Source organism: Schistocerca nitens, chromosome 5, assembly GCF_023898315.1.
Source record: "Schistocerca nitens isolate TAMUIC-IGC-003100 chromosome 5, iqSchNite1.1, whole genome shotgun sequence".
Lineage (NCBI taxonomy): Eukaryota > Metazoa > Arthropoda > Insecta > Orthoptera > Acrididae > Schistocerca > Schistocerca nitens.
This window is the reverse complement of record NC_064618.1, coordinates 243,466,449-243,489,030: the sequence shown is the minus strand read 5'-3', so window position 1 is coordinate 243,489,030 and position 22,582 is coordinate 243,466,449. Positions and strand designations below refer to the sequence as shown.

Genomic DNA, 22,582 nt, shown 5'->3' with positions numbered 1-22,582 from the left:
TTGGAGGAAAGGTTAACTACTGAATTAGGGTGTTGTGGTTCCAGATTGTGTTGATTGGAATTTTGAGGTTTTGGAGGGAGTGGAGCTGGAAGTGGGAGATTGAGTAGATGGGAGAGACTGGGTTTTATTTATTTTCAAAAATGCTTTCCGTACTGCCTTCAGATTATTACTGATGCCAGCAATTGATTCACACAGTCTATCATGTTTTAGGTATACGAGTATGTTCATTTAGTTCAGCAAATAAATTTTGAATTTCTCATAGCAAAAAATATGATACCGCCGTGTTGAACATGTGCAGTATGTGGTAACTGTGGTGACAATTTATGTCACACGAATACTAAATGATCTTGATTTATCAGGTTTTGAAGAGATAGTACTTACAAATGTGGTAAATTATCTAATTGCATTAAACTATATTCAGGACAGTGGAAATTAAGATGTCCTGTGGTGCCTCTCGTGCTTCCAGTCGGCCAGTTAGACATCCTGCTCTCTTTTTTTTTTTAAAAAAAAAACTCCCAGTTAATACTTGATGGGATTATTTGTAACCAGGAGAACAAGAGCTCTTCAGAATATTTGCACTCTTTATTGACTATTAGCTAACAATTTGCTGTTTTGTGTGACATAAAATTAAATATACATTAGATAAAACCATTAAAGACAAGAGACATACAAGATAGTACACATTCCTTCAATCCTTAAGTCCTAGCATTTTTATCTTTCTAATCTTGCTATGGCTTTACATTGCATGCTTTCCTTTCTGCAAAAGAATCTATTACTTCATCAAAGTTTGACAAACGTTTTGCTACATGAAAAAATGAAATGTCATTGTCTAATACTGAAAAAGCTATTAATACAAATAGTACCCAAGACTGGCGTGGTTTCTTGAGTTGATCACATGTATTTTGTCAGTGTCCGATAGATAAACGAAATAGCCCTGTCTAATATTGCAGTAATTGTAATACACACCAAATAAACAAGACTGTTTTGGAACAAATTGTCAGTTTTATGACACAACAGAATATAATTCACGAAGTACCAATATCAAATGCCTATTTGGCCTACTACATGCAAAAAGCTTTATGTTAGGAAATAGTTTCACGTTACATTTATACGCTCCAGATTCTCAAGCATGAGATTCGAAAGTTAGTACTACGAAATTTTTATATAAATTTGGAATCGTCATATTCTTTCATAATTTGTGTGATGTCCCCATTTCTCCTTCCTCGTTCGTACAAACAATCTTGTCATTACTAATTCTGTAACTCTTGCTGCCAGTGTCAAAACGTATTCTCCGGTTAACTTCACTAACACTGCCTCAATCACCGATTTAGTTATCCCGCGTTTATTCACCAGTTAGGCGTTATAATGAGTTCGTACAACACATTTTCTGTGATACACTCAAAACAGACCTTAAGTGCCTGTTAGCCAGGGACTGCATAACTGGCCCTTACTAGTATAGCAGTCTGGCCAAAAACTTTCTGTCAAAATTTCATTTTCTTGGATACGCCGAGAAGATAACATGTAATCTTCCTTACCCATTATTCCTGTTAGTCATTTATTTCCACTCTGGTAGTCTGAATCTATGGGTCTTGCTATTAATTATAACAATGCTTATCATTTGTAAACTCAGTCAACCACATAAACAAACAGGAATTGGTATTCACACGTTCAGCTTTATTCTGCTCAGCTCATATAGCCCTGTCCCCTTTTGTCTGCAGGAAAAGTTCATTTCTAGACGCGACGGGGATTACCCTAGCAGAGACAACATGTACACTATGCACGCATTCAATAATCAACTTATGATTCAATCAGAAATCAACTTAGAATGTGTTTAAAAATGTTCAAAAACCAACAGGGATGCGTTTCAAAATCATATGAATAATCGATAGATCAGCGTGTGCTGAATGCTAGGCACTTCATGAAACAAGGTTTTTCTCCTCAAGAATTTGAATTTGGCGGCCCCCTGAAATAGCCGCCAGGGGCAGATATCCCGGTTTGCCCCCGCCCCCTACACCCGAGGCTATTGCGCATGCATGAATCTGGCAGCTTGGGCGCACCGGTAAAATTTTTCCGTGTAGCATCTGGCTGCTTCCTACTACTGCTTACACAGCTAACAGCCACACTTCTGTAGCCAGAAGTGGGAGAAATTACTACTCAAATGCAACTCAACTGCTCAAACAAATCTAATGTAAACAGTTGTGACGTCACACTCATTGGAGGAAATTTGTTGTTCTGAAGCAACTAAAGTGGATGGAAGTATCAATTAGATGAAGTTGGTCATGTACGTAAGAATGTTTACTAAAGGGAAAAATGGCTAATGGACTGAATTGCTTGAACATTAATTTAAATCCATGTATTTGTTTGAAAGGAAAACAGTCTTGGCAACTTTTACCAAAAGAAAAAATGAGAAGTAAAACAAAAGGTCTCTTTGATACAGTACTTTTTGATATTTGTAGACTAATGAGCATGGCTTTGTGGGAAGTAGCACATTACCTCGATTTCTACGGATGGTATGACAAGACACGTCATTCGACGAAGAGCTAAAAACAACAAAATAAGTCTGCAATTCTTATGCTGAGTCCGAAGCATGAGTATAAAATGAAACTTCAAAAATTTAAAATATTTCAAACAAATAATGGAACAGAATTTGTCAATCAGCTTATGAAGATATTCTAAAAGGCAAATAGAATTCGGCAAGAACTAACAATTCTTTATACTCCAGAACAAAATGGAGTAGTGAATGCCTGAATCAGATGCTCAGTGAAAAGACAAAATTGATGCTGAGAGATGCAAGACTATGCCTGAATCATTTACAAATTATTGGATGTCATGAATTTGTATATCTGCTGAAACAAAAACGAACAAAGTTAGAAGACAGATTCAAAAAGTAAACTTTATTTGATATTATTAATGGTCTAAAGTGTACCACCCAATTTAATTCAAATTCACCAAAGACAACTGCTAAGGCCCATGATTTACTATTGATTATCAATTCAAATGCAACTGTAAGATCATCATGAAGGGTAACACAAAATACAATAATTGTACGGGCAGAACTCAGCCGATAACAAAGAGCAGCAGGACCTACACAACCTGATGACAGAAATGCACTGTGTGTTGAATAGGTACAAACTGACACTGAACAGACAGTGAATGGCAAGATTAATAGGGATACTGACGAACCACATAATACAGATCACAAGCAGCCAGAAATCAAGAAATGACCATATTACACAAATGTGAACCTCAAAATGATGTGAATCACAAATATTTTAATGATGACTTTACTTGTTTTGCTACCATTTATGAGTGAAATTCATACAAAGAAACAATGACATGTGATGGAAGGAAGAATTAAATGATGAACATTACCTTTTACTTGAAAAACATACTTAAGAATGTGACTGATTTATTGCCAGGCAGCAAGGTAATCGATTCAAAATGTGTATTCAAAGTCAAAGAAACAGCAGACGGCGAAACTGAATTTTATACGGCTCATTTTGTCACCAGTGTTATTACCAGATGCCAAGAGTGGACTCTGATGAAACATTCCAGCCTGTTATCCATCATTCTTCACTTTGTATCCTATTAGCTACAGCAGCTGAATCTGACATTTACATTGAACACGTAGATGTTCAAACAGTGTTGCTATGTGGTGATCTTGATGGAGTTTACATTCATCCTATCAAAGATTACAAGAAGAAGGTTGAGTAGATGAAGGTGTGCAAACTGAAGAAGGCAATTTAGGGTCTGACACAGGCTTCATATGTTTGGTCTCAAAAATTACATATAACTTTGTGTAAAATGATGCATTTATTAAAGATATAAGAAACAAAATGAATGTAATCTGACCCTTTATGTAGACAAGCAAATAGAAATAATAAGTGGAAGGAATAAGTGAAGTATTAATTAATTAATTTAAGATACCTTGGTGAACTCGGCTGGTGTTGTGGCATGAGAATAAAATAAGACAGAAAAAAACCATGATTATCATCAATAAAAGCAAATATATAATTAACATAGCCAAGGAAATTTGATACAGAAGATTGCAATCCAGTTGAACATTGACTCAAACTTGGCTTGAGGCTACAAAAATGTGAAGAAAACTTGACGGATGATAAGACCTTCTGTTACATCACATTCCCAATCACTTAATCATTGGTTCACTCCTACTAATATAATGTTGACAAAAACAATATTTGTAATATCATGATTGTATACTACCAAATGTAAAATCCATCAAAATGTAAAATTTATTAATGCAAACAAATCTTTAGTTTGTAATTTATAAACTGACGTATTCAGAAGAATAATCTGTATGATGTCCTGAAACTGTATTATTTCTAGGGATTGTATTTGATTATTCGATGTTGAATAAATATTATTATTATTATTATTATTATATTCAGATCAAAATGCAAGACCGGGCAGTGTATAAGCTGAGGGGTTTGTAAGGCAATTCAAATACAATAATATTGAAAAATCCACTGAAAAGCAGTCAAACAAATTACGAGATACAGCAAATAAACAGTCAGTGTAAGACTAACTTTCCAAAAGAGGGGAACATTCAAAATTGAGGGTTTCAGTAATCGCAATTATTCTTCAGATCTCAATCAACAGTTACATTTTTAGGGAAATGTCGTGTCACAGACAGGCACAACAAAAAGACTGCTAAACAAATGAGGTTTTGGCCAAAATACCTTCTTCTGAAGTAGGCAACACACACATATTCACGGAAGCATAACTCACACACACCTGAAAACTGTCTCTGGCCAACAAGGCAAAGTCCAGCCAGAGACAGTGGTCATGTCTGTGTGAGAGTTGTGCTTATGTGAATATGTGCGTGTTGTCTATTTAGAAGAAGGTACTTTGGCCGAAACCTCATTTGTTTAGAGGTCTTTTTGTTGTACCTGTCTGTGACCATCTCCACTATACGGTGAGTAGCAATCTATTCTTTTCATAATACTTTCATTTTCCTGTCATATCCTAGATTTTCCATTGTTTAATTTTAGCTATATCTTGAAGTTAGCCGGGGCAGCTACTTCACAGACTTCAAAATTGCAACAAAGGGTCACTTTATCAACTACAGAAGCCGAATATATGTTCCTATCAACTGCAGTGCAAGAAGCAACTCTCAAGGGTACCTCATGCATTGTGTGATAATAGTGAAAACCAGTAACTGCGCTATGCGATAACATAGGTGCCATTACACTGACACGCAATGGTGTGCATAACCCATGAACAGAGAACACCAATATGATGCACCACTATATTCACAAGCTAATCAACGTATGAAAGTTCAGCTTCAAACCAACAAATAGCAAGCAGATTTTTTTGTGAGAGTGCTGTCAAAGATTAAGCATTTGTAGTACATCCAGAGGTCACAAATTAACTTATGAGCATCCCAGGAACTGGTGGGGGGTGTTGGGTACAACTATGTTCCTGTGTTGATATCTTGAAGCAGTTTGTTTTTTTTTTTCCTCCAATTTCTCTTGCAGTTACCATGGAACAAATAGTTTGATAAACTGTCCTCTAGGCAAAATGGTATGTGTGAATTTAATTCAACAGTAAGTCAACTTTACATTCTTTAAAGGAGCTAATGGAGTGAATATCCAATATTCTTCCATGGTATTATACTGTCCTTGCACAAGCAAAGATAATATTGTCACATCAAAAGCATAATAGAGACCTAATCCAAAGGCAGGGCCATCAGTGAAGTATCACACTCATAACTGAAAGAATGTTTACTGCTAACACCAATGCACAGCCAGAACAAAACTGACCCCTGGATGGAGAGTGCAGCTATTTATGCAAACATCAAATATCTCAGAATGCAGTTATTTAAACAAACAACATTGAATATTCCAAACATTTCAAACATAAGATATTTCAAGAACTTTCCCAAAATGATACATTTTAAATAACAAAAAAAAGGTGGTGGTTGGGCTTAAACTGGTGACCCAAAGCCTGTCAGCCAGCAATGCTAACCACTTCACCACAATGCATACACCGCTGCTCACAACAATATTCTATTGAAAAGACTGATTGGAGTCAGTACCCAATACCTCTTCTCCTTCTTCTTCTTTGCCTTTTCCCACTTCTCCATGGGATCTGCTTTCTTGTATGGGTTTTGGAGATGTTAGTGACAGCTGTTGGCCAGAAATCTTCTGATGCCACTGCCACTGCCTATAACATGCCACTGCAGCTTCTGTTCTTTATTCTTTCCTTGGGGTCTAAAAACCTATAACTTTTAAGTGGTGCACTTGATATGTCCATCTTTTCCATCACACAATTGCAAGATGCAATGTAATTATTTTAGTATTCTTTAGAGACCACACCTTGTCATTTTCTTCCAGTTACTTGCCCACAAGCAACTAGTTGCTCAAGAGGAAGCAGGGTGTCCAATGGAAAGAGTTCATTATGAACTCAAGAAATAGTCTCAAGCTTTCTCAAAGCAGAAACTTTAAAAATATGAGCCACAAGGTTTGAAGTGTTTTCTACTTTTGTATGCAACTTGTGACTCAAAGGAGTTTGGCTTTGACAACTTTGTGTGAACTTACCGAACAGTTCTGCAGATGAAATAATGAAATAAAGTTCCACTTTCACTGGACTTTTTTTTAGCGCATTCACAATGGCATTGTAGGATTTGGACTGAACAACAGCAGAATTCTTTTTCAGATGTGTGTGTTTAAGAAAGTAATATTGAATACCAACCCATTCCAAAATCCTGTTGGCTGAAGGTCCTAAGTAAGCCACCTCACAGTTACATGCCTCAAAAACTTGTGATGAGGAATGTTAAACTTAGGCTGAATTCTTCCCAACAAACTGGCCAACCATCAAAATTACAGTAAGTACTGACCAGAAATTCAGATGCTTCTTCACCAAAACACTCCAAAAGCCTTTACATAACACTATACATTGTATGAATGTTGCAACTTCCGATGTTTTTAAGTTGTCTGCCGCAATTCTTATGTACATGACTATCTAAATGTATAAACGCTTTTTTTTTTATTGATGTTAAATCCATCTGATCCTGATGAGTTGGTTTAAGAAAGTACTTCATATAATTTGATAGGCTGAGCTGGGCAATGAATCCAACCCCTTCAGGTCAGATGCACAAATATGTCTGACCTCCTGTGGGAATCTCAGAAGAGGGAATATGGAGGAAATGGACACAGGCTGCTGATAGATGGTACTCAACGAGAATGTGGATCGTCCATAAGGCAAGCCAAGATAGTCCATGGAGCTGTGATAACACAGTGTCCCGGATGGCACAGTAGTTACTGCACCTACCTGGTAAGCAGGCTATTCGAGGTTCAAATTCTGGTCCGGTACACATTTTTCATTCTTCGCCACAGATTCCACTTAATGTACTGATGCAGCTGACAGTACTGCTCCCTCCCCTTTTCTTTCCTTTCTTCTCCTATCCATCTTCAATTTATATTTCTTATTTAGCATTTCACTATCTGCTTTGCCAATAAAGAAAGTTTTTAGATGATGTGTTGTTAGGCAACACTTACTCTCTGAGTCATCGAAACTTAATGTGTAGTATGATGAACATGCTTCTAAAATATGTTCCCAGAAATATGCTGCCATCAGTTGTTAGATCATATCTCATTTTCTTATATGAAAGTGAGAAATGTTCAAGAACACTATCAGGGAACACCATCTTAAAAACATTATAATTAACATTTGACGAATCCATGGAGTAAGTGGAAATCAATGACTTCTTTGTCCTAATCAATTAAGTGGTACCTAATATCAGTATTGTTGGCACATGTACCAAACTTTTCTGTGTCTGATCTTAAAATTCTGAAAGTAGCTAATATGATCCACATTTAATTTCAAGTTAAATTCGCATTTTCTTGAAACCGAGTGGTTAAAAACTGCATGAAAATTTTTTGACACAAAATTAACAGAGCAAGAACACACACTGCAAAATAGCTTTCACTAACTTTGTTCCCCATGGAGAGACTTTACTTTTCCAACTGCCTGCCTTTTCGAGAGTATTACAGCAGTAGTTTTGTTGTTATAGTAGAATTAGAATCGGGAACAATAATGGAAGCAATTGCAATACAGGAATATGCAATTTGAATATGGAGTGGGGATAATAATTTCATAATCCCTTCCGGTTAGATTTTTTCTCTTTTTATCACTGGAGCATTCCAAAAAGATAAATTAACCAACATGAATCCAGAATCTTGGAAACAAGGGGTAAATAACATATTTTCTTCCTAAAAGAGCAAGAAAGATTGAAAAAGGTGACAAAAATGTAAGAAGGTTACAAACGGTGATGACAACGTAAAACAAAGGTGACTAAAGGTGAGAAACATGACTCAACTCCTCACCGTCTTATCTCCATGAAGTTACATTAAATACTTACCTTCAATTGTTCCTCGTTCCGCAGCTCTATCAAACTTTCTGACAGGGTCTGATGTTCACACTTCAATTTTCTTAATTCTTCAATGTCATTTGTATCTTCTTGTTCCAATCTGCTAAGCTGCTGAACTTTAAGATCTTGTTGGCTTCTAAGTATGTTTTTATTCTTGCAGTTATAATACAACTTAAGTAACATTAATTTCAGTTTTTTCTCCTTCTGAAAATAGCAAGCAGAGATTGAACAGGGTTGTTTTAAAAATCTGCACAAAATTGTAAGTTAAGAACATACGTTTCCTGAATTTGTCACTGGGAATTCTGTGAGGAAAATAAATAAAAATAAGCTTAAGTACCTAAGTTCCTTAAAAAAGAGCCACAATGAGTGAGAGTTCCTAAATTTGTATCACTGTTTTTACAAAATAATATATAATATGGAGAATAAACACAAAGTAGTTTGGAGTGCCACAAAATAGCAGACAAGAAGAGACAAACAGAAGCACTGTAACATGACATTTCTCACAGAAGTATTACATGCCCTCTGCTGTTCCTAATCTACAGAAACGGTTCATGAGACGATCTGAGGAGCACTCTTAGGTTGTTTGCAGATGGACACTGTCATTAACTGTCTAGTAAAGTCATTAGAAGATCAAAACCAATTGCAAAATGACTTAGGAACGATTCTATATGGTGTGAAAAGTAGCAACTGACTAAATATGGAAAAGTGCAAGGTCATCCTCATGACTATTAAAAGGAATTCATTAAATTTCAGTTACACAATAACTCACACAAATCTAATGACTGTAAATTCAACTAAATACCTAGGAATTACAAACACATTAAATTGGAACAAGTTCATAGATAATCTTGTGGTGAACACAAGGCAAAAAATGCACTTTATTAGCAGACATTCAGAAGATGCAACAGCCCTGCTAAAGATCTTGTCTGCCCTTTTCTGGAGTATTGCTGCGCAGCATGGGCTCTGAATCATATAGGACTAATGGAGAACATTGAAAAAGTTCAAAAAAGGGCAGCTCATTTTCTATTGTTCCAAAATAGGTGAGAGAGTATCATGGATATGATAACTGAGTTGGGGTGGCAATCATTAAATCAAAGATGTATTTCGCTGCAGTGAGATCTCTTCATCAAATCTCACTCATCAACTTTCTTCTCTGAATGTGAAATATTTCATTGACATCAAACTACATGGGCAGAAATGATCATCATAATAACATAAGAGAAATCAGAGCCCATGTAGAAAAATTGACGTGTTCATTTATTCCACACACTGTTGTGGAACAGTGGAAATACAGTCTGAAGGTGGTTCGATGAACCCTTTGCCTGTCACTTAAATGTGAATTGAAGAGTAGCTGTTTAGACATAGATGAGAACATAAAGATGAAGGGTGGCAATAAACTAACAATTCATTCACACAATATAGTAAGCTATGTCCAAGCTGTTTTTCATTAAGTCAGCAGGCCTTGATGGAGCATCAAACTGAGTGCTGAAACAATGCACACAGAGCACATATGCTCCCTTAACAAACATTATAATTGAGTTAGTCCACATCAAGGAAACTGTCCTATGGCTAGAATGTGAGAAAGATGGAATGAACCCTTGCAATGACTGGTGGGTGGACTCACACAGACTGTTCCCAAAAACTGTATCACAAAATTTGAAGGAATGAATGACTATTTTTAAACTTGTTGATAGTGAAGCAAAAGATTCTTGTGCATTTCTTAAAAAATAAGGATGAATTAATTGGGGGGACGAGGGGGGGGGGGGGGGGGGAGGAGATAAGAAGATGATGATAAGACCGTATGGCATTATTGTGTGAGAGAACCCATCTGGGGTAGTCCTTTCTATTTGAAGCCACTTGGGCCACTTGTGCATCGATGATGTGATGATAATGATGATGATGATGATGATGATTATGATAATGATAAGATGAAAAGATGAGGACAACCCAAACACACAGCCCCCAAGTGGAGAAAATCTGTCCCGGCCAGGAATCAAACCTGGGACCCCAGGGTCTACAGCCAACACACTATGCAAAGAATCACAAAAAGTGGCAGAATACATGAACAGTTCAAGAAATGGAATATTCAAACAGGAAATCAACTAGTAAATACTATAACAGAATCTGAAACAGGAAGTCAACTAGTAGATACTAGAACAGATGGAATTCTGTTGCACAAATGGTCACAGTTTTTGAATCCGAGGAATTTGGCATGAAGGAACGCCCCAGCAAAATGGTATACCTGAACATCTCAACAGAACATTAGTGGATACGATTAGGTAGCAGTGGCTAGGAAGCAGTTTACCAAAGAGTTCTTGGACTGATATGATGTACGCTGCAGCATACATAATAGATCATGTTACAAATAGCCACAGCAATGAAAAAATGCCTTATGGATTGTGGACAGGTAGGAAGCCAAAGTTGACAAGTAATAAGATGTGAAGTTATCATTCACGTACCCAGACAAAGATGTTGTTCTAAATTATCCACAAGGACAGAAAAAGGCAATTTATGGATGCTCTCTATACAGCCATAGATATACAATCTGGATGCCAGAAACAAAACAGTTTGTAAAATCTAGACTGTATATTCGAAATATTTTTGTATGGCAAATGCTCATATGTAAACAGAGAACAGAAAGAGTTTATTGAATTGCTCAATAAAAGAACATAACCATTTCCATTTACCACTGATGAAATCCAAAGTGAAAAAGAATATTTGAGCACTGAAAATGAATTTTATGGTTTCTCAGATCAGGTGGAAAATTTGGAACAATTGTCTTTATTAACTGAAGATAATCAGGAACTTGTGTAACACATTGAAACTTCACAAAAATTATGCAGGCCAAGAAAGAATATAAGAAAGTATATGTCATCCAATGACACTTCGTTCCAAAGGGAAACTTTATACTGAAGAAATACAAGCAGCATTGTGCGAGGAAGGAACAAGAAAACACCTGCATGCTGTGATAAACAAGCAGCAATTACATATTCCAAGAACCATATCAATAAATCAACAATAAAACATACTGCATAAAACAGCACTTCATCAGAAAATAAATAATAGGTAGAACAACTGACTTCTGATACATTTTGACCCATAAAAATTAAGTGTAGTTGTTAACAAAGCCACTGAATCAGAACATTCATGAATGTCATCATAAGAAACATCACAAAAAGAGATTAATTTGAATTACAGTTCAATTTTAGATATCATTTCAGGTAAGTGAATGACGAGAGTTAAAAGTTAATCAAGGGATAGCTCTTTTATTTGTTCCATTTTTGTGACTGGATTATCTTTGACATTGCTGCTGTTTAGAAAGGCAATGGAGAGTCAAGAAGTCTTTGTTTTTGTAGAAAGTGTAGTTATTTTGTCTCTTTTAATGGCTTACACTATTTTTCCTTAAATAAACATTAATGTGTGTAATACAACTGTTTACTGTACTCCAACAAAACATTTAAGTCCCCAATTCAGTTTTATGGACAGTATTGTTTAATATCTGACTCGCATTTGGAAGGACGATGTTTCAAATCTGGGTCCAGCCATCATGATTTAGGTTTTCTGTGATATATCTAAATCGATCCAGGCAAATACTGAGATGGTTCCTTTTAAAGGGCACCACCGATTTCCTTCCCCATCCTTGACTGTTCTGAATTTCCCCTTACCTAGCTTGCATTTTAATGTGAATCTGTCACACAGAGCAAAGTACCAAGTGACTGGAAAACCACAAAGGTGACTCAAATATCTCAGGAAGAGAAAAATAATGGATCTGCAAAATTACAGACCAATATCTTTTACATTGGTTTGCTGGAGGATTTTTGAGTGTATTCTAAATTCGAATATAATAAATTTCCTTGCACAATATCCTACAAACGCATAAATGAAGGGCAACATGAGGACTCCATATTACTACATTTCTGGAAAGCATTTGATGCAGTGTGCCACTGTAGACTGTTAATGAAGGCCTAAGCATACAAAATAAATTCCTAATGCTTCTGAACTTCTTAAGCAACAGAACTAAGTAAATTTTCCTGGATAGTGAGTGTTTATCAGAAACAATGCAAGGAAATGTGATAGGATCGCCCTCGTAACTATTCATGTTTCTCAGTGATCCTCTCGGTTGAAAAAGTGCGGATTTTGTGGTGGGACATCGAGGAATATTCCCACTTCAACCCCTACAGTTTCATAAAGTTCCAACAGGTGGCGGCACTATAAGTGGCCTTCGAAATGGCACCTGTAACAGAGGTGCGTTTCAAGCACAGACTTGTCACTGAGTTTCTTTTGATGGTAAACCAGAGATATTTACAGGTGCTTGCAGAATGTCTGCGGAGACCTGGCAGTGAACAAAATCACAGTGAGTCGCTAGGCAAACTGTGGCTGTCGTCATTGCAACAAGCTTGCACAAACCCATCTGATCTCCTGCTTGCTGGCCGGCTGCACACAGTTGTGACTCCTGCAATGTTGGAACATACGGACACTCTCATTTGAGGTGATCAACAGATCGCAATCAAACACCTCACTGTTCAACCAGATGTCTCTTTTAGTAATGCTTACACTCTCACCCGCCAAAGATTTTCCTCACCACCTAACAGAAGACAATAAAGAGCAATGAAGGGCCATCTGTGTGGAATTGCTTGTACAATACAAGGCTTATTGTGACTGAACTGGAAACAAAATGGCAATCCATGGAGAAGTGCCACACCACCTCTCCTCCCAAAAAAAAGTTCAAAGCCACACCATGAGCTGGTAAAATCATGGCAACAGTCTTCTGGGACTCTGAAGAGGTTATTCTATGTGATGTTCTCCCTCATGGTGCTACATTCGTCGCCACAAAAATTCGAACAAACCTCTCCCTGTAAATAGGTTTCATGGGCTTGCTGCCGGAAGACTATATACAACATATCTGCTGGGAAAGCTTGAGAGTCACAAACCTCGCCCTCTTAATGACAATGCAAGGACTTACACAAGTCTGTGCACCTAAGAGGAACTCACAAAATAGCATTGGAGTGATCCTCCTCATCCACCCTACCACTGGGATCTTATACCTTCCAACTTCCATTTGTTTGGCCCAATGAAGGATGCACTCCATGGGGAGCAGTATGTGGATGATGGGGAGGTTATTGATGCAGCAAGATGTTGGCTCCATGGTAGAGTGGTACTATACAGGCATAGAGACCTTCCCAGTAAGGTTGTGTAAGGCCGTCATATTCAAGGGAGATTATGTTGAAAAATAGTGTTTTGTAGCGAAAGAAGAGGGGAATAATATGGTGCATTGGAATCATGAATAAAACCAACCTGCTCTCAGCAAACAAATATTTTGCATTAATTACTCAACACCCCTTCTATACACACATGTTGACAAATAGGGTGAGTAGCAATCTGTGACTGTTTGCTCATGATGCTATGATGTACAGAAAAGTATCGTCATTGATTGACTGTAGGAGGGTAATGTAGGAAAATTTAAGTTAATGGAGATCAGTAGGAAAAACAATCCTGTAACATTCGAATACAGTATTTGAGGTGTGATGCTTGACATGGTTATACTGATTAAATATCTAGGTGTAACACTGCTAATCAACGTGAAATAGAATGAGCACATAAGGTCGGTATTAAGGAAGGCATATGGTCAACTGATGTTTAATGAGTGAATTCTAGGACAGTGTAGCTCATCCACAAAAGACATCACTTATAGAACACTAATGCAACCTATTCTTCAGCGCTTCAAGTGTTAGAAATCTCCAGGAGGTCAGATTATAGGATGAATAGAAACAAATTAGAGGTGTGCTGCTAGATTTGATATTGGTAGATTCAATCAACAAACAAGTATTACAGAAATGCTTTGTAAACTCAAACTGGAATCTCTGGAGGGAAGAAGACAACCTTCTTTTTGTGAAACACTATTAAGAAAATTTAGAGAACTGGCATTTTAAGCTGACTGCAGAATGGTTCTACTGGAATAAACTTACATTTCACGTAACGATCATGAAGGTACCATAAGAGAAAATGGGTTCATACAGAGGCATACTGACAGTCATTTTTCCCTCGCACTATTTGCAAGTGACACGGGAAAGGGAATGACTAGTATTGGTACAATTTGTACTCTGTCATGCATTGTGCAGTGGTTTGCTAAATACGTAAGAAGATGTAGATGAATTCAGCATTTTATATCCTCTCTACTTGGTGCCATCATCAGTTATTTTGCTGTTCAATTAGCAAAACTAATCTACTACTTCTAATGCCCCATTTCCTAATCTAATTGATTCAGAATCACTTGATTTAATTTGGCCTACATGCCATTCATTAGCTTTGCTTTACTTTTTTTGATGATCACCATATAATCTTGTTTCAAGACACTGTCTACTATGTTCATCTAATCTTCCATTTTTGTTCCTTCTCCCTGTAGTTCAATTCATTTTCCAAAATTCCTCTCAATTCTTTGAGTGTTTGCATACAATAAACTAAGCATTATCCTGCAGATTTTTACATTTTGCAAGAACCCAAACTGGCCTTCAATTCTGCCAGTTTTTCCATTCTTCTGTGCATAATTCAGGTCAGTATTTTGCAACCTAGACTTATTACAGTGATAGTTCAATAGTATTCACACCTGTCTTCTTTCTAATTGAAATTATTACATTCGTCTTGCAGGCTGAGGGTACTTCACCTGCCTCACATATCTTGGACACCAGGTAGAATAATTATGTCATGGCTGACGGGCTCTCCCAAGAATCTCCATAATGCTGAGGATATGTCGTCTAGAGCTGGGGCCTTATTTCTAATTAGGTGTTTCAATGTTCTGTCAAATACTTCTCACAGTTATCTTCCATCTCATTTTCATTTACTTTATTCTACTTTGTGTTCAACTACTATTTTTTCCTCTCTTCCTTTTCCAACTATAGAATCCCAGTCCCCCATTAAATTTTGGACTCCAGTAACTATCTAAATAATTTATGTATTTCATCACACAATCTTTCAATCTCTTCAACATCTGTGTAACTCATTGACCTGTACTACTGTGGCACGTATTGGCGTGATGTCTGTATATCAGTCGAAATTCAGACATTCCATAGAATAGTAACATTTCTATGGTCATCCATCCGACTACTGGAAATGCCTGTCTGATAGGGGTGAGATATAAAATAATGTGCATCAAATAGATGAGGAAATATCAGTTCCTGATAAGGTAGAACAAAATTATAATGTGGCAGTAACATCTCTCTCTGTTTATACAACATCTGTAAATATTTATTTAGAGCCAAGGGCGAATGTCACAGCGTTCAGCAGTAAAAAAATGAAGCCTCTGTTTTTGGAGTGACTTGTGTACAGTGGGAACCATTACTGAATGGGTTTACTAGTATAAAAATTTGATTTTGATTTTTCACTTGATGTTCATCAGTGCCTTCTGCCTGACAGTAAGTTGCAGCGTCTCAGTCACGTTGCCCAAAACCGGATAGAACCACCCTGAAACTCACATGTTGAACCATCAGCAGCTAAACTCACGTGTTGCTGATGAGGTAACGCTACCGAACTGCGCGTCTAACGATCTGACCGACCAATAGGCCATTCAGTCCCGGCGGCTTCTCTAGGCCTGCCTGTTCATGGCATTAAACTTTCATGCATATAAAAATATGTTTTATTTATGGGTGCCTACAGCTTTCTCCTCCTGGTCAATCCTGACGCATTAACACTTGACTGAGGGCCATGCCATACACTACCAATGACGATGACTTTTATTTAACCTGAATCGATAGTGATGAGTATGATGGGCTTGAGAGGTGAAAGTATAATAGCAGTCTCTTTCCCGAGCCATCCAATTTAATGATAAGAATGTGACTACCAAAAGAAATTTCAGTGTGGCATGGAACCTTATCTTGGGCGGACAAAGCACAATTGATCTAAAAAGAATCGATTAACTGTAATTACAGAAAAAGGAAATAATTTAGAGACAATTTTGTTCCTGCCATATTTCTAATTTCTTAGATGGAAAAGTTCACAAATGTACATTTCAATCAATAAAGCAGATAGTGTTATACATAAAAAAAAGCAATGTGATTTTCAATTACCATCATTACAAAAGATGTAGTTACATAGTTTCTCTGTGAAACTCCAAATTGTTTCCAAAGTTTCATTATTGCATAAAGCAAGCTATATTCGCCTATGGATTACAATGATGTTGCAATTAAACACTATCATCAAGGAATATATGTCTATAGCATAACTAAATTCATCAGACTGTAGTTCCATCAGTGGCGGGTGTATGTCATGAGCAACAACAGCCTGCAAACACACAAATCTACTACTAAAATGTTTGCAACAGCAGTATGGCGAGCACCCACCCTCGACATGGTACCTTGTTTGATCTCAGCCTGCCAACTTCGAACATTCATACTTGAGTAAGCCATGCCCAAGCTCGTTGGTCTCAAGACAGTATGAGCAAGAAATCTGCCATATTTGCAGACCTCTACACCAAACTTCACTAATTGCCACAATACCTAACTTCAACATATCAATTTCACTTTTGAAACTCTCTAATCTGCCTACCCAATTAAATATTCTAACAATCCATGCATCGACCTGCACAATGCCATTCCACACTTGGCCTTGCACAGAATGCCAGATTTGTTTCTCCTAATGATATCATACTCTTCAAAGTCCCTACCTGGAGATCCAAAGAGCCGGAGTGGGGAGAGGGGGATGTTTAACTTACGAGAATACCATCATTAAGCCATACAGCAGAGCTGCGTCTCCTTGGGAAATATAATGGCTGAAGTTTTCCCCTCAATTTCATCCATTCACAATACCAGAAAGTAAGGGCATGTTGGCTAACGTTACAAGGTTGTAGCAGACAATGTCATACTTTTGAATCTACAACTACTAAAAATGCTGCTGCCCCTGTTAAGAAATCACAGGTTAGCTGGTGTCTCTGCCAATACCCCTTCATTATGGTCAGTCTACACAACAGGTATATGTATTACTGACACAAAAAAGGCACATCATCTCAGCAAAGCCCAGAGTTCAATAACCATGCTGATAGTGAAACTTCTGTTTCCAATCAACTTGAGCGTGTAAATATTGTGTATATTACTAAAACAAGATCAGATTTGTTCCATTATTATATGTGGCTATGCTCTAATACATATAAAGTCTCAATCAAGGAGGCTCTGTCGTCCATCTTGAGCTAGCTGATGAGAAAACTGTAGCTCCAAAGATAATAATTTGTTGTCCATATTTCTCTCATAATGTACTGTAAAAAATTTCTAATGATCTTTAAAATAGCTGTAAGAAAATTACTCCCAGAAAACAGTTATGGTGCTCCGAGGTAATGTTCAAACATTAAATAAGGTTAAAAAATCTACTGAATCTCATAACTATGTGTAGTCCAAAAGATGTGGCCTCGCCCATCCAGGATGTAAAAACAATTAAATCATTCTAGACCAGATTTTCATTCCAAGCACCTTCTACTCCTTAAATCCTATGAGTACTGGTTATAATGGCCTTAGTACCAAAATCATTCGCCTATACAATATTCACTTACAATGAAAGAGTAAAAATATGACTTGGGTGAAAAACTACTATAGAGCAAACATAAAAAGTGTAAACAATCTTTTAACAGGAGGAAAGTGACTGAAGTACTCTGCAAAATACTTCATATCAAATATATGAAAAGCTCACCCACTCCTAGATAAATACATAAAATAATACACCAAGCCTCTCAAGGAATTTGTTTATGAACCCAAGTACGAGGATCATGATGTTTTTGTAACAGCTTCACAAGACAAAGATACAACATTTTTGATTCATTTTCATCTGCTCCAATATTTAATATACTTCGAATTTATATCCAACTCCTCATTGTGGTCTGGAATAAGTTTTCCTCTCCAGTTTTTCTAATGTTGTCAGTCAATAATGGATACAATGTTACAACACTGCACTGTGCCACCATCAGAAAACACTTAAGATCTATTGCAAGCTGTCTTGTAACAAGCCTTTGGTGTGGCAGAGTCTTTGATCACATCAGCTATCATGGTATTTTCACAGGTTCCCATATTGTGTATCATGAGCCAAATCCATAGAGGGACATATTGCCACTGACAGTTGCATGACTGCTGGCACTTGATTAAGTCCACAAAACTGCACTTTGAATGATGACTGGTAGTAAACATGTTGGATTACTTCTTAACTGTGTTAAGCAAATGCTAAGGTATTTTAGAATGAAAGTGTTCCAAATACTACAAATTATGACTCATTCGCCTTCTCTTTCCTTGATCTTTACAATAATATCTACTCCGTAAGCTATTGTACATCGTATTGTGGAGGGTACTTTCAACCAATATTAGCAATTTTCTGTCCTGTCCAATTCACAATTCAACTACGGAAAAATAAGTGTCTGTAAGTATGGACTTGGGCTTGGGATGGTGTTGCAGTTTGGCCAGAGTTACATCCAACTTTGTAAACTTGTACTGTATGAACTGCTTGATATGTTCATGATTGTTTTATTAGTAATATATCATTTAATAATTAGTAACTATAGTTCCGAGCAGAAGCAATTCATAAAACTTACTTTTCCTTCTCACCCCTCTGCCCACCTTCCTCTGTGCTGGCAGATTAGATAGGATGTATTCAGAGTGCAAGCACACCTGCAGCACTGTTTGGTAATGCCTGGATTAGATTATATACATCTACCAGACTAACATGACATTGTTCACATTGATTGGTGAGGGCACTACCATTTCTTAAATCAACTATTGGACTGTCTCCTAGAAGCCTTTAAAGAAGTAAGGTCGAAGCCATATGCATTAAGGTGGGGATAAGAAAAAAACCTACAGAGTATAAACTTGTTTTCATCAGCCTTGCCTAAGATAGTGGAAACTGTTGTGAAAGACAAAATACTGAATGATACATAAATGAGCCACAGCACGGGTTCAGAATGCGTCAAATCAACCAGCACGGTGATTTTCTTGCCGCCATGTATGACACTAACATCAGCTCTGTAGTTCCTCTGTTACTTTAACATGAATTTTTCTGTAGATTTTTCCTCCATCTATCTGTGACATTTCACAACCTTCACAATCCTTCTCAAAAATTGTGCAGTAAACAGCTTGTCATGTGACAATGAAAGTACAATAGCCATATATTCTTCACACAAAAATGCCAATTGTACAGGGTGTTAGTGGTGCAAGTGCAGATGTTTCTACTGATGACTGAGGACAGTATACTGAACATTACATCAGTTTTTACTTCATTTGCAGACTAATAATTACAGCTGTTACAAGTAGTATGTTTTCAGGTAGATTAGTACTTCCAAGTACTAGTTGCAAAAGCCAGCCATTAATGTTTATTTTTCACTGGGCAGCATGTCAGGTATTGAAGAGCAGATATGTGGATGCAAAATGATAGTCTATGTCGACAGGCATAGTCCACTTCCAAGCAAAGTTACGACCACGCAGAAAACATCACTTAGTAAATTATGTAATGTGTCTGTGGGAAGACTGTTGCACAGAGAGAAAAAAATACCACTGACTCTGAAGTGGGTACATACTTAGATACCAATCATCACAATATCTGCACCTAAACCCATAAAATCCTGTATATCTCAGTTCTGCCATTGTAATTTTCAGCGACAGAATTTCAGTTCCTCTCAGACTAAACAGGTATAATCATAACAGCCAGCTACAATCATTAACTTGTTCATAAATGTTACTATCTATCATCTGTATTCACATGCGGCACTGCCTTCTAACAAAGATATTGTACCAACATTTGCACTCTTGCCAGAAACAACAGAGATGTTGCAATTTACAGTTCATAAAACAGGTATGGTCTTGACTGCCAACTCATTATGACAAATAATCATGAAAGAATTGTGGAACTCTGCAAGCATTTTGCATAAGCAAGATTAGCCTTTGTGTTAAACATAAATTCTTTCACTTGCAGTTCACAAATGTAACAGGAGACAGTTGTGCTGACACCATACACTTCATCCTATTAGGTCTATTAGGTGATGTGTTATACATGCATAGCTTACCAATGCAAGCTGGATCTCTTCAAGCTCTGCAGCATCTTCTAATTTACTCTTCAAATTTTTAAGTTCTGAATCAACAATTTTCTTCTGGGCTCGCAGGGAGCTTAATGTTTCCAAAGTATCTTGTAACTGATTATTCAAGTTGTCATATTCCTCCTTGAATGACACAGACCTGTATAATGTGCACAAGAAAACTTGGATGAGAAATCTTACAAAAGATTGTATAATCCTTGACAAAGATATACACTCCAAAATTACTATGTAAAGTTCTTTGTTTCAAAAATATAATCAATCTGCTTCCTTCTCAGACAAGAACATGTATGAGGATATTCTGCTATCCACAAAACAAAATAAATGTTCAGATTATTTACAGACACAGATTTAGGAGAAATCATTAAGCCTGATGCAGGGGAAAACGAAAGCCATCAGGGTAAGATTAAGGAAGATGTACTAAGAGCATTTTACTTAAGAAAAGATGCTTATGATAAAGAAATCATTGACTAGGAAAGCAAAAATGTATAACTGAAAGACAGCAATTCGGCCAGAATGCACAAATTCATAACAAGGACTAATTTTAGGATGATTAAAAGAAAATGAAGAAACCAGGATAAAGGAAAGATGGATTCTGAGGACAATATTAGGAAATAAAACACTTTCCAGAACATTTACTATGTGACGACTTTTCTCATCCAATCTGAATAATAGGGGTTCTTTGGGTGAAAATCAGGGAGGAAGCAGATGTAGAAAAGGGAGTGACAACGACTAATGCCAGGACCATCTTAGGCTAGAAGAATATACTGGAGCAACTCCAAAGCCGTTGTTCATAAAAACTGGAAGAAAGTGGCAGGAAAGGGCTTGGTGTGTGTGTGTGTGTGTGTGTGTGATTGTGGGGGAATGAGAGGGAGGAGCAAGAAGCTAATGGTATAAGTTGCAAACCAGTCACTGAAGCAACCCATGTTGTGTGTGTGTGTGTGTGTGTGGAGGGAGGGGGGGGTGGGGGGGGGGGGTGGCAGATGTAAATTGGTTACTGAAGTTATCCTTGTTGTCCTGAGTAATTGGTTGGTGTTTGGTTTGAACAATCGCTTGTGAATGAGACCCATCATGCATCAACACCATTCAAAAAATGCATGGCTTTTTGTGTGACACATTCTCCAACCCATGAAGGGGCGTGACCAAACTGGGTGAGGGCAAGTTGAGCACAAAGTGCCAGAACTTGCTGCTGAGTACAATATGATCAACTTGAATAGTTGCTTTATTACCTGTTCCATCTACACCTAGAAATGAGGCAAATAATTTCTTGTTTAAAAATATGGACCAAAAATAAAATTTGAGCTATGTAGTGGCTTGGTGACCACTGCCATTATCAAATGTAATTTAATAACGCTTTTTCATACCTCTTAATATCAATGAAAGTTAGTTGTAAATAAGGGCATATTGAATAACAGGACGAGATATGAGTAATAAGGACATTTTCGAGCTGTTGATATTGTTATGTGTTTTGTTATTACAACAGTATTTGATATGATATGTAAATCAATGATACTATGAATAACCCAGAAATTGTGTGACAACAATGTGTAGGCCTCCACCTATGGTAATTTCTTAACGCAATCAGCTGAGTAAATCGAGTCCAATCCTTGAATGTCAAAGACCATATTATTTCAAAAATTGAGGTTTCAGTAGATAAATGTCCATTTATCAAGTAAGACACCACTTATCAATGATTTCTGGTCCCTTATGAAACACTAATGTCAGTTATGAATGGCTATATGGATGGGGTGTAAGTGACTGTTTAGTTCTCTGCAATATCTACATATGTTCTGTTATTACTGTACATGTACTTGTAGGACAGGTAAAGGTGATCACAATAGCATATTATTTTCTTGTAATATGGGTCCACAGCACCTATAAATTCTTTTAAAGACGTCATATTGCTTTTATTTGTTACTGTTTTTTTTTTTTTTTTAATTTCATTACCACAGTTTTGGCATTTGTGCCTTTTCAATAATTTAAAGAACATGATACAACATACTGAGAACAACATAATATGGGATTAACAGTACATACAACCAATTTTGCAGTTTGCTGACATTCATATACTCACAAGATACTTGACATGCTGGTTGGTTTTGTTTTGGGGCTGGTGTGCCTCACAATTGTCCCTAATTTGT

At 37.0% G+C, this 22,582-nt stretch overlaps 1 protein-coding gene across 1 annotated transcript in view; it reads right to left on the bottom strand.

Moving 5' to 3' along the window:
• LOC126260365 (uncharacterized) overlaps positions 1-22,582 on the bottom strand; it is a 102,864-nt gene that overhangs the window by 25,205 nt on the left and 55,077 nt on the right. The window contains exons 5-6 of the mRNA XM_049957693.1: positions 20,415-20,583; positions 8,384-8,596 (exon numbers count right to left, since the gene is read on the bottom strand). Coding sequence (XP_049813650.1) covers positions 8,384-8,596; positions 20,415-20,583 — 382 coding nt within the window. The remainder of the gene's footprint in view (positions 1-8,383; positions 8,597-20,414; positions 20,584-22,582) is intronic.